This window comes from Typopeltis vanoorti, chromosome 7, assembly GCF_054136105.1.
Source record: "Typopeltis vanoorti isolate ZY-2024b chromosome 7, IOZ_Tvanoo_1.0, whole genome shotgun sequence".
Classification (NCBI taxonomy): Eukaryota; Metazoa; Arthropoda; class Arachnida; order Uropygi; family Thelyphonidae; genus Typopeltis; species Typopeltis vanoorti.
In genome coordinates, this window is record NC_143555.1 from 153265764 (window position 1) to 153279668 (window position 13905).

Here is a 13905-nt window from a genome sequence, read left to right on the forward strand (position 1 = left end):
ACAGTGTATTCAAACTGATTTTAACATATGGAGCCGAGAATTGAGTTAGAAACAAAACACTTGTGGCAAAAAAAAAGAACCAGACATTATTAGCTTTCAAGACAAGATAGCAGGGCTAATATGAGAGATTAGCATAGTAAAGTGCCTAAGGCAGGACAAAAGATGCAGAAGAAGACTAAGATATAGTTAGAAGTGTTTCAGATTAAAAAAGTAAGAGCCAATTAAATTAGACCTAAAATATAACACTCGTCTGGAAGAAAACTGTTGAAAAGAAACTAGTAATGAAATAATGTGTTGGATTATCAAAATATCTGGTACACTCTTTGAGAGTACACATAAGCAAAATGATAATGAAAGTCATTGAAAAGTATATTCTTGGTTTGTCCCCCACCTTTTTTTTTGAAAAAATGTACTGCTTTCCATTAAAGAAGATAGTTTGGCACCCATTTCTTTTTTTCTTTATTCACTACTTGATATCCTTGTTTTCTTTATTCCTCATTTGATTTTATACTTCTGAGAGACAAGCATGATCATGCTAGCTGTTGAGTATTTCGTTTGAATTTTCAAGTCTTCATTACTTTGTAAGCCAAAGTAATAAAATTTAAGTCGAAAACTGAAAATCAAAATTTTCAGTTCTGATTTTCAATTTGTGTATTAGGAATAATTTTTATAAAATGAAAAAAAATAAAAAAACATTTGTATTAACAACATGAAGAGAAATAAAGTAACATGATATGAAAAATCATGACATTAATGATTAAGAATGGCTATCTGTATGTTTATATACTTTAAATTTCATTTTTTTCCCCTTTTATAAGCAACAAATTGATTAGAATTTCTTAATGGAAAATGTGTGATGTACCTTAAAATGAAATTTGAAAAGATTCATTTCCTGTGCCACACCTGAATTCAATGATTCATACATTTCATTAAGAAACAACCAAAGTAGGTATTTTAAACTTTAAATTAAATTTATAAAAAAAAAAAAACACTGTCTAATATTGAATAATAAGGAATTAAATACTCATGCTTTTAAGGTCAGTTATTTGCATAAATAACAAAAGCAATACAGCTTTTTACAAACCAGATTTCTTCAAATGTTTATTTAAGGTCTAGGGTTGCTAAAGTAAATAGTGAAAAATTGCTACAATAAGGCAGTTTTGCATTCAGACATGGCTTAAAACATGTTCATACCTCAAAGTTTTAAATAGTTATAGTTACTTGTCTAACACCATGTAAAACAGATATTTACAAAAGCAAAGGCTACCCACTGACTGTATTAAACATTGCAAAAATTCTGATGTTTAAGAGGGAAATGAACACAAACCAGAATATGAACTGCTATGAAGTAGAAAATGAACAAAGAAGCGGCTGCTATTTAGTAATGGTGAATTTTATTTCAAAGGATCATGATATAATTATCAACAAACATTTAAGGAACATCAAACAATAAATTAGATTGAGTCATACAAAATTAAGAAGCTACCAAACAAGCAATTATTTGTTTGCTAAAATCTATAAAAACAAAATGGTCAGGTGGTAACTAATATCTCTGGTCCAAAAAATAAGCTATTTAGAGGTCAGGAACATAAGTATCAGTCAAATGTTTGGATATTTCTGACTAAGAGCATTTATTTATTTAACAATATGACTAAATAAGACATTATCTTTGGTTGCATTTAACATTTTACTTAAATTTATTATCCCAATTGTTAACACCCTAGTTTAACTTCCGGTTTGCTAAGTTATAAATATTCTCAAGCGAAATTTTTTACAAGTTACACATTTTTGTCATAATATTTTTAGGATAAATGTCAACACTGATATTTTCTACAAATGCCAAAAGTCAAAGGCGTTTGATGAGTTCCTTATGAAAATGCTTCCAATGACACTGGCTGTGTTGCAAATTGGTTTGGATAATATATATTCAGGAGCTGTCTAAAAATACTGCACAAAATACAAGAAGATTAGCAAAACAGGCTTTGTATTTTATTATAATTTTACATAAAGTGAGAAATGGTGCATGATGCTGGCTAATTCTGATGTGTTTGATGGGGTATGTATACAACCAGAAAAGTAAAATCATGCAAGATCACTGATATAATGGAATGATGTAAATGTTTTCTAAACCCAGTACTTAAGACATGCTTTAACATAAAATAATAAATACTCAACATATATTTCCTTCTTTCTTTACAATGATTTTATACAGCTAGCGCTGGGATGGGGCTGGATAATACCCTGCTACTGATCCTCCTTGCGTACGACTTTGGTTGTATGGATACATGCTAGACATAAGCCCAGATGATTTTGAGTTGCCTGTCTGATTTCCATAGTTACTAGATGAACTTTGTAATGATAAACTTTGCTTGTTAGCAAAGGTCTGGGAAGAAAAATTTAGACTATTTCCAAATGGCTGATATGCCATATTCTGGCTTCCAAAAGTCTGCATGCGACTACTGTTACTACTACTGCTATTACCTTGGTACAAACTAGAACTATGGTTTGCCATAGTTTCATACCTACTGGTGGCAGAGCCATGATTTAACACATTTCCATACTTGTCTCCCCCACTTTGGCTTCCCATATTTCCATATCGATCACTTCTATCATTTCCTCTATCACTAAGTGAAGGCTTTCCTAAGCTTCCAAATCTGTTAGTTCTATCTCCAACAAGTCCTTGATTTCCACTGTTGCTATATCTGTCACTACCACCCAGCCCTTGATTACTAGCATTTCCAAATTTTTCAGTTCTGTCAGCAGAGGATCCATAGTTTCCCATACTTCCAAATCTGTCATTTCTTCGTTTTCTTCTGTCATCTTCTTCTTCATTATTCCTTGAATTAAAGGAACGCTTTATGCCACCTTTTCTCATTCCAAAATCCCTTTGGTTACCACCTTGATTACCAACACTTCTCCATCTGCTACGACCTGAAATAATAATAATAATGTTTATAAAAATTGGTCATTTGAGTCAAATAAGTGCATCTGTGCAAGCACACAAGCGCGTACATACACAACAGAAATTATATCAATAAAATGTTATTAATCCATCAATTTTCCATTATTGCTGACTCATAAAGAAAATGTCTATCTGCAAAGTTCAAAATTTGAATGAGCAGACCTACCAAGCTAGCAAATTCAATGCTACCTACCACTCTGTAACAATGGTAAGACCATAGGTTGTTTGGATCCAAAATCATGATCTCCTGAGCAATTTGGTAATATGATATCCCACTATTCTTTTTCTTCTGTTCCCTTTTCCTATATATACAGTGGTATCTTGCTAATCCGAACTAATAAAAACTGCACTCGTTTGGATTAGTGAATTTTCCCCCAAGAGTCAACAATAACTAGCGTTTAAGACAAAAATAATCAGATTCTAATGGTACATTAATTTATTTCTATAAATAAATGAATTGATTGATAGTAAAAATGCTACTGTACTGTAATATAAAACTTAAAAAATAATACAGTACACACGTTTATTTTAGTAAAAAAATTAGTTTTTATGTACCTGTATTATAGAGGATTCTGATTTAATAAAACTGCATAGTTCAGTACATGACTTAATTTGCATAAAAAATATCATTCTTGTACACAACATACAAAAAAAAAGTTTCACAAAATAACACAAAAAAGTTTTTTTTTTAATTTCTTTATAAAAAAGTCACTGATTTTCTTTTGCTTCTTGGAAGCTAAATTTTTTTCGAATGCTTCTTCCCGGAGCTGCATTAGCAATAAAATTTTGTGGAATGGTGTATCATTCTGCTTAGCCCATTCTATACACATATTAAAACTGTCAACTGCTTCTTCGTGTTTTACTTTTTTTTTCTTCGAATTCTTTATAGTAATCATTGTCTGCTAATTCATTCTGTAGCATCATATTTATAATTTAAGCATCTGATCTGATTTCGAATTCACTTTCAGTTCTGCCTGTAATCCATTCTGTAACATCTGTTTGTGAAATTTCAACATTTGGATTTATATTTTTAACCAAATTATGCCCGTTTTGAATTTCCTCTTTTTGTGTATCACATTAGTTATCTTCGTAAATTCTAGAAGGCCACAGTTTTTTCCATGACGCTCGACAGTGGTGATTCATGCCGACAATACAGTACATACTGTACAGTATAAAAAAGCAAAAATGAACACACAAATCAAAATAGGCCTACAGTGTAACCATACAATCGACAGTATGAAAAAAAAAAAAAAATTAAAATAATTATTAAATAAAAGGCCTGTGTAGCTCAGTGGAAGTGGCGCTTGGTCACTCGAAGTTTGACTTAAGTTCAAGTCTAGTCGCCAAATGGAGGAACTTTTTCTAAGCCTTTTTCTAAGGCTCCTGAGTTAGTCTATCTCTAGCATGGGCAAGCAGGTTTTTCATCCTGCAAACTCAAAAAAAATCGACCGTAGTACCCACATTATTTCAGACAGCGACATATCTTGTTAGGGTTAGGTACCAAGAGATGGCAGCACTTGTTTGCCAGCCTCTTCATCGGTGGCTGCTATAATTAGTGATGGACATGGGCCAGCTATCTCTGATTGACTACTGGTGGAGATTGAACTGCCTACTCAGTCTCCAAAAGCTAGATAGGGTATAAAGGCCTTGCCTACTCCCTATAAGAGAATAAAAGGTGTTAGCTGATTTTTTTTTTTTTTTGATTATTAAAAATAATAGCACACAAAATAATAATACGTAATAAATAAAACTTTTTTTTTTCTTTCAAACCACAGTTCAGATTACTGGAGGGTTCGGATTAGCGAGATACTACCGTATATATATATATATACACACATCCTGGGGAAGACCTGACTCCTACCAGGCACATCCCTCGGGTGGCGGATGAGGGAAACCTCAACGGGTTGCTCCGAATAAAGAATAAGGAGTCGTGGACCAAAGGATGCAGCAGAGGAGTGGCAAGCCGGCTGCATTATTCTGCCATTCAACCCTATGAATCAGGAGTCTCCACTGTGTCAAGAGAATATTACTGCATCCGAGGAAACCGACGCGACTGATCCTAGATCACTGGGAGCAGCCAAGAAGTTTAGTATGTGGTCAGCCAATAGAGTTTCACATCTACACTGTTAAAACTTGGGAAAATATATTTGATGGAAAAAGAACTTGCTAAGATTACATGGGACATTGTAGGCTTGGCTGAAACTCATTGGACAAGAGAAGGAGTTATAAACCTAAATTCAGGAAAACTATTCTACTTGGGCAGAGAGGACAATATACATAGAGAAGGAGTCGTCATTTTAGTGAACAATAGGCTACAAAATGCAGTCATGGCCATAGAACCACATGGCCCAAGAATGATCACTATCAGATTAAAAGGTAAAGAAAAAAATGTTCACTTTACAATAATTCAAATCTCCGCCCCTGACCAATCACATGAAGATGAAGAAATCGATACCTTCTATGATAAGTTGCAAGATCTAATAGACATGACCAATAAGAAAGATATATTAATAGTGATGGGTGATTTTAATGCCAAAATTGGGAAGTTTACCCCAGGCATGGAGGATGTGATGGGCAGGTTTGGAGTTGATAACAGAAATGAAAGAGGAGAAAGAATATTAGAATTTTGTAAAGCAAACAATCTATTTATCTGTAATATCCTTTTTTTCCATAGACCTTCCCACAAATATACATGGACCTCACCAGATGGTACAATAAAGAACTGTATTGATTACATTCTAATCAAACGCAATTGGAAATCATCAGTGCAGGATGTTAGAACTTTAAAACTCCAGACTTCGACACTGACCATGAACTGCTTGCAGCAAAAATTAAACTAAAATTCAAGTATCATAAGTCATGAGCTCCTATTAACAAAGCGGACCTGTCAAAACTGAAAGAGAAAGCTATGCAAGATAACTATCAGACACTAATAGGAAATGAGTATAGAAAATTTTCCTATGACAATATAGAAAATACATGGAATCAAGGTAAAAAAATTGTTATACGTACTGCAAGAAACATACTTGGTACAACATCAAGACCAAATCATGAATGGATAACTCCTGAAATTCTAAATACTTTAGAAGAAAAAAGAACAGCAAAGCATATATCAAATATAAAAAATACAGAAGAAAATAAACAACATTTTAAGAATTTTAAAAACAAAATTGATAAAATGTGCACATATGCCAAAAATAACTGGTTGGAGGAAAAAGCAAAACTGTGCGAAGAAGCTAATAAAAGAAATGATAATAAAACAGTATACAAAATTATCAAAGAATTAACTAAGATCTATAAAGATAAACCATTAACAATGAAAGATAAAAACAATCTAGAAACTCGGTCAATACAAAATATTAAAATAATTTGGAAGGACTACTATCAAACGTTATTTCAAAAAGAACAGGAGGAGGAAAGTATAACAGAAAAGATGATATATGAAAAGGCACCACCCATAACTCCAGAAGAAATTATAAATACAATAAACCAAATAAAACTTACAAAAGCTATGGGTAAAGATGAAATATCTATAGAACAATGGAAATATGGTGGCAAGGAAGCTATTAATTTCTTAATGAATTTATTTAATCAAATTCTTTATACTGGAGTAATCCCAACTGACTGGAAAACAGGAATTATTATACCAATTCACAAAAAAGGAGACAAAAGAATATGTGAAAATTATAGACCCATAACACTCTTAAGTCATAGTTATAAACTATTCATTCAAATTATACAAAAGAGAACACAGGTGCTTACAGAAAAAATCATAGAGGAAAACCAAGCAGGATTTAGGTCACATAGATCCACCATAGACTATATCTTCACCATTAATAATATAGCAGAAAAATATTGGGAATACAACCTGCCCATATACTGTTGTTTTATAGATTTTAAGCAAGCCTTTGATGCAGTTAATAGAAACCAATTAATCACTATCCTAAAAAACATAAAAATGGATTCCGATATTTTAACATTTATTACAAATTATTATGGAGACACCAAAGCTTTTGTTATAATGAACAACATTAAAACCGAGGATTTCAGAGTCGAGAAAGGCGTAATGCAGGGATGCCCTCTCTCACCTCAACTCTTTATCATCTTCCTAGAAGTCTGTAAAACCATAGCTGATGAACCAGGTGCAAAAATCAATGGTACCAACATTAATCACATAAAATACGCGGATGATATCATTATTTTAGCAGATTCTAAACCGCAGCTAGAAAAAACTATTAATATTTTAAATAACTCTTGTAAAACTTATGGTATGAAAATAAATCATCATAAAACAAAAATAATGAAGATAGGTAGAGAAGAAGAAAATATCTCTATAAATCTCGAAAATCATCTGCTGGAACAAGTTAATAAATATGTTTATCTTGGCAATCTGATATCTAGTAACCTCAACAATATGGAAACAGTAAAACACAGGCTAAACCTAGGTTGCACCAACATGAATAAACTAAACAAAATATGGAAAAATAAAAAAATCCCAACGAGTCTAAAATTATATAAAACAATTATTATTCCAATGGCTACTTATGCTTCAGAAGCTTGGAGATTAACTCAACAACCAATCAAGAAACTTCAAGCATTTGAAATGAAATGCCTCAGAAAAATTAATAACACCCACTGGATGGAACACAAGACTAATGATGAAGTCGGAACAGATTTAAACTTCCCAGATAATATAATAGACACAATCATTAAGCATCAACTGAGATGAATTAATTAGAAGAAACACACGTATAAACCACAGTGAAAATTATTTAATTGTAAATATTTCATCCTAAGTATCTTAGGACATCATCAGTACAGTATTTAAATACTGTACTGATGATGTCCTAAGATACTTAGGATGAAATATTTACAATTAAATAATTTTCACTGTGGTTTATACGTGTGTTTCTTCTAATTATGAACACACCACAGGTTTCGTTATTTAAAAAAAAAAAAAAAAAAAATCAACTGAGATGGTTTGGCCATATTCAGAGAATGGCCCCTCATAGACTCCCATATTTAGCTCTGAATGGATATATAGGAAGAAAAAGACCTAGAAGCAGACCAAGAAGTACTTGGATAAAGTTGCTGAAAGAACATTCCCATCTACCCAGCTATAGAATCATGAGTGGGATGGCTAAAGATCGCGATAAGTGGAGAACCTTTCTTCTTAGTGGACTCAACCCATTATCAAGTGGATGAGATGAGATGATGATGATATATATATATATATATATTTTTTTTTTTTTTTTTCAATTCACAACATAAAACAGATTTCTCACTGATATCTTGTAATTTTAATATTTTGACATAAATATAGTTAACACTTTTTCATGAAATTTCAAAGTACATATGGAAAAAACAAGCAAACTGAATTTACTTGATTCACCAATGCCACTAAAAGGAAGGGCCTATCAGGACAAAAAGAGCCTTTGTGTGCTTGCATTTAAAAGAATTGTCCCATAAAAGGCCAAGAGGTCCAAAGAATTTGTGTTTCCATCTGAACTTAGGATGACAATATTTCACCGACTGTATATTTAATTTTTCCACCAATAACAACTAGCACCTAAAAACAAAATTTTCAAAAATTTTCAAATAAGGGAGGTTCTGTCCAGAACAAATGTTGGGTCATGCAAATAAAAAAAAATAAAGAGTAACTGTTAAGACTGCTGTATCAAAATAAGCAAGCTAATCTCATTCCGTTATATTGAATGTAAAAGTGACACCATGTAGTGGAAAAAATTCAATGCAATGATAAGTCCCCACACATTACTTATGTCAATCCTATCCACAAAAGGATGAACACCTACAGTATATTCAGTACATGGGAGCGTTAATCCAGCAACCCTACTCTACAGATCTAAGGAACTTTCAAGCTTCCATGCCTCCAATAAGCTGTGGGGGGAGGGGAGTCCATATTGGATGGTGAAAATCCTCTACTACCTTTATAAAAGCATTCATAAAAATATATGCCACATTGGGATTCAAACCTAGCAGCTGGCTCATCAAAGATGCTGTCCGCCCAGCCAACAAGGCTGGCCATCTAGCTTGTTCAATTTATGATATATCTTTGAGAAATGTCATTTACAGTTTAAGCTTATCATAAAGTTAATGAGCATGTAATTTAATAATGATTAAATTATTGATTTGTTATGCAGGTATCCCTTGATATATGCGGTTAATTAATCCTCAATGGACACCACATATATCAAAACCACATTATTCAATGTTAAGAATTAATGGGAATATTATAATGAATCCTGCAAAATATAAAAATTTTAACATCATTTATTTCTTAAGGTGACATGTATTTATATATTTTATTTATACATTTGTTACATAAAAACTTATCTAAATAGTTATTTTTTATAAAAAAAACTTAACTAATGTAAATTGAACAGTGGTAGCTTTTTTTTCTCCTCCATGATTTTGCGATAACAATCAATTTGTTTATCTAACGTTCATGCTTCTCCGTACATTTGGATCTATCTCTAGTACTCAGTTGCTTTATTTAAAATGGCTTGTATAGTTGATTCACCACAGCGTAGAGCTCGTCCGATGTTTGCTTTGCTTTCTCCGTTATCAAAACCTTTTAATTAATAATGTCAATTTTAGTATCCAAAGTAATAAGTTTTCGTTTATTACTCTTTCTCGAGGCCATGGTTACAAAGGGTAATGCTTTACATAATTTGAAAATTACGTGATATGCAGATAGGTAAGCATACACTGTAACACATACACGTCTGCTGATAAATTGAAGCACTGAGACTGAAGCCAAGAGTGAGTTACTAGCATTGGAGCATGACTCGTACTGTGTGATCTGATCGGTTTCATTGACCAAGTCAAACGCTTTGCTTATTTTCAAACTTTTTGGGCCGCACTAATCAAATTTGATTCCACATATATGTTCTGCACATAAGTTCATGGTCACAATAATTTTTTATGCATTAATCAAAACCGCATATATCAAGGGATACCTGTATTCTAGTGAGAGAGAGAGACAGGGAGGTAAAATATTTTAAAAATCAACTTTCTATAGCAATTATGTTATACATATAAACCTGAAAGTTTACTAATTCCAGATATGCATTAGTTTTCAGCATTTCATGATTTGGAGGAATCAGTTTTTTAAAATATTTCAACTCTCTAAATCTCTCCTTGCCCACCAGAATATAATAATTCATAAATCAATTACACTTTATGACAACCATAATTATTAGAGAAATCTACTTTTTTTTCAAACTTTTTTTTTTTAGCAACCAGAGCACACAGATTCTGCTCCTCTGAAGAATCTCTAAATCAATAATTGGAAATAATCAAAAATACAGCCATACTAAATGGATACAATCCTAAAACAACTCAAAAAATCATCAGTCACTTTCCCACACCTCAACCTAGACAGGAACAAGCCTGTAGGATTCCCATACCTTATGTCAAAGGTAAGTCCGAACGTCTTCCAAAAATTATGAAGAAATACAAACTTGCTGCTACCTACAAACCAATCAACCAGATCTATAACTTTTTACCTTCTCCTAAAGACAAACTCTCGCCTCTGATGCTACCTGGCATGTACGAGATTCCATGTTCCTGTAAACTGTCTTACTATGGACAGACAGGTAGATCTGTTAATAAATGCATTTCGGAACATCAAGACCATATCTGTCTTATCAAACTGAAGATATCTGGCCTCACACAACACGGAGTTGGAAACCCAAACCATAGGATCCATTGGAAAAAGATCGAACTTCTACGTAGATTTTATATAAACATGAACATTTATATAAAGAAAGTGCTGAAGCCCTACATCACAGACCAAATCTCCGTAATGACGTTCTTGCTATCCCTAAAGTATGGGAAATTGTCATACAAAATTGTGTAAAATAATTTTTATATGTTATCTTATTTTAATGTAATCTATTTTTTCTCCAGATATATTTTAATTTAATACTATAACATGCTACTGCATGCATATTTGGAATGCATTGTAATCATGCACCCTAACTGTATGTTATTTCTAGTATTGTTTGAATTAACTGTGCTGACAATGTCCTATGATACTCACTGTGGTTACGTGTGTTTGTTTAGTCATGAATACTCCACAGGTTTCATTGTACAATAAAATACAGAGACCGTGTAGAGGTAATGACATCTATAAATAAAAAAGTAGCAATGTAGTGAGAAGGAGAAACCAAGTATCCTTCTACTGACACGTTCTTGCACATTTACAGTGCTGGTGTTGCGAAGAATATACATGTTCCATAGGTGTATTGCGAAATAAAAAGTGTTCAACAACTAAAAAGGTTTGGAAATGCTACTTTACAAAATACCCATAATTTAAATATATTTGACTGCAAGAAACTTCCAGAGATTCAGGTAGCATCCTTGACTTTGTGCCCTGTAAATATGCAATCAAGACGTTATAATACTATCTTGAATATTTTGTACTCTTACTCAGGTATCAGCAAGTAGAGGTGTAATATTGATAGAAAAATATTTTCTTTTACATGTTTTGATAAGCCAAAATAATAATTTGGCTTATCATAATATACAATAACACATATACAAACAATGTGCATATGTGTATACACATTAGCATGTACAGTATATACATATTCTCACAATAAAGAACCATTTTCCCCCAGCATTGTTTTCGATAACACTCAAATTCACAGACAAGACGAAATTTCTCTTCTCGGAATTACCTTGACACCAAGCCTCTCCTGGCATAAACACATCACAACCATTGCATCCTCAGCTTCCAAAAAACTAGGTTTTCTCTTTCGCTCAAGACGCTATTTCACCTCTAAACAGCTGTTAATACTATACAAGTCACAAATCCGCCTAGCTCTCGAATACTGCTCTCACATCTGGAGTGGGGCTCCAAAAAGCTCCCTCAAAATGCTTGACTCAAGAGGAGAGCATTTAGACTAATAAATGACCCATCCCTCACCAACTCGCTCCTCCACTTTCATATAGACGCTTGGTCTCTGCAATCTGTATATTCTATAAATACTTTCATGGGAAAGGTTCATCTGAAACAGCATCAATAATTCCCCACCCTGTACCAAGCTCATTGGAACACGTACAGCTGCCGCCCAACATCCTTTTACAGTACACCTCGAAACCCACAGAACAAGTTTCTTCTCCTCCTCATTCATCCCTGCTGTGTACTGTGGAACAGACTTCCCCTGACGTATTTCCCAAGGAATACAATATACAGACGTTCAAATCAAATGTAAACAAGTTTCTCCTTTCACAACTCATCACCCATATACGGTACTAACGTACTATGGGTTGACCAGCCAACCTCCTGTATATGGGTCCAACATTAAAAAAAAAGAAAGAAAAAGAACATGTAATTAAATATTCATAATAAAGTTTAATTGTATAACTAACAAAAGGAGGAGAAAATACATTTATTCAACTCACTAATATTGAGCTGGTTTTCTACCCAGCATCATCAGAGCAGAATGAAACTGTGACAGGCACACAGCACTAAACCAAATAATTGTAGAAACAGTTTAAATTGTAACTGACACCTAATGTCTCTATGTGGTGCCCTGTATGGGTCAAACAACTACAAAGTTAATTTAGAGAAGTCTGGCTATTAGATCTTAAAATGACTGTCTCCCAGATCTTTGGTAAATTGATGCAACCATACTTGTTGAGGTTAGGGGAGTGTTTCATAGCTGATGCTGATTCTAAGAATAGTCTCCCAGACTTCTATTTAATAAAGATGTTTTTCTCCATCTGATCTTATGTGAAAGAGTGTCCAGAGCATGGTCTGCCAATCCTGATTTGCTGTGCAGATGTTCTCCGATGTAATTTTTATGTTCTTCAAGGCGTATATGTTAACTGATCTACCAGTCTGTCCAAAGTAGGTTGAGACTGAATTTTGTGACTTGCAGGCACAAAAACTTTATACACTCCTGGATGTTCAAGAGGATGTAAAAGTGGCTAGTTGACTGAAAGGTTTGGAAGAGTATGGAGATCATATCTGCAAAGAACTTTGGTTTTTTTCTGACAATCCTACCTGTTGGGTGTAAAAGGGATGGGGGGGGGGAGAGCATGTAATATTTTATCTATTTTATATGGGCTATAGTCATTGGTTAAAAAGGTACGAAGGTCTCTAAGCTCAGTCTCAAGGACTATGTCATTTGAACAAATAATCCTGGATTGGTGAGTAAGAGTTTGAGGAGGCCATACTTTGTAAAATAATTTACAAAGTTTTATGTAAATACCTACCAGTATGAATGGGCTTTCTGTAGATAGAGAAAGATAATGAACCATTAAGTCATGTCACTAGTGTATCTAAAAAGGGAAGACTATTATTACTTTCTTTTTCTATGGTGAAGTTTTTATTTTAGGATGTTTAGTGCTGTGTACCTGTCACTATTTCATTGTGCTTTGATGATGCTGGCAATAAAACCCAGTGAAATATTAGTAAGTTTAATAAATGTATTTTTTCCTCTTGGTGTTAGTTATACCATTAAGCTTTATTATGGATAATGAACAACACCCAAGCCCCTGTATGAATGAATGTAATTAAATAATTTAGTTAATCATGTACAATCACTTTACCTTTAAATTCAATAATTTAATGTGAAAAAAAGTGGAGATGGAGCAGAATCTGTGCTCTGGTTGCTAATGATTTAATGATGCAAATTTTTGAGATGGATGATGAGCAGAAGAATTGTGAATGTAGCGACCTGAAAATGTCGGCTGGCAGTAGACAGAAGTGGAGATGGAACCATCTTCTTTTCTTTGGATATGTAATTCCAGAAAGGAGATATCCTGTGGAGATTCTTTTTCTAGCGTGAATCTGATGCGAGGATGAAGGTTTATTTTATCTAGAAACAGATGTAGTTCTTGTTCAGAATGACCCCAGAGCAAAGATGTCAGAAAACTTATCGTAGCCAAATTTTTGGTTTAGATTTAAA

At 33.2% G+C, this 13905-nt stretch overlaps 1 protein-coding gene across 2 annotated transcripts in view; it reads right to left on the reverse strand.

The window, feature by feature from the left end:
- Nucleotides 1-1967: 1967 nt before the first annotated feature.
- LOC150105223 (uncharacterized) overlaps nt 1968-13905 on the reverse strand; it is a 281122-nt gene continuing 269184 nt past the window's right edge. For both annotated transcript variants that reach the window (XM_090395542.1, XM_090395543.1), the window contains exon 14: nt 1968-2931. In XM_090395542.1, coding sequence (XP_090251668.1) covers nt 2213-2931 — 719 coding nt within the window. In that variant the 3' untranslated portion in view covers nt 1968-2212. The remainder of the gene's footprint in view (nt 2932-13905) is intronic.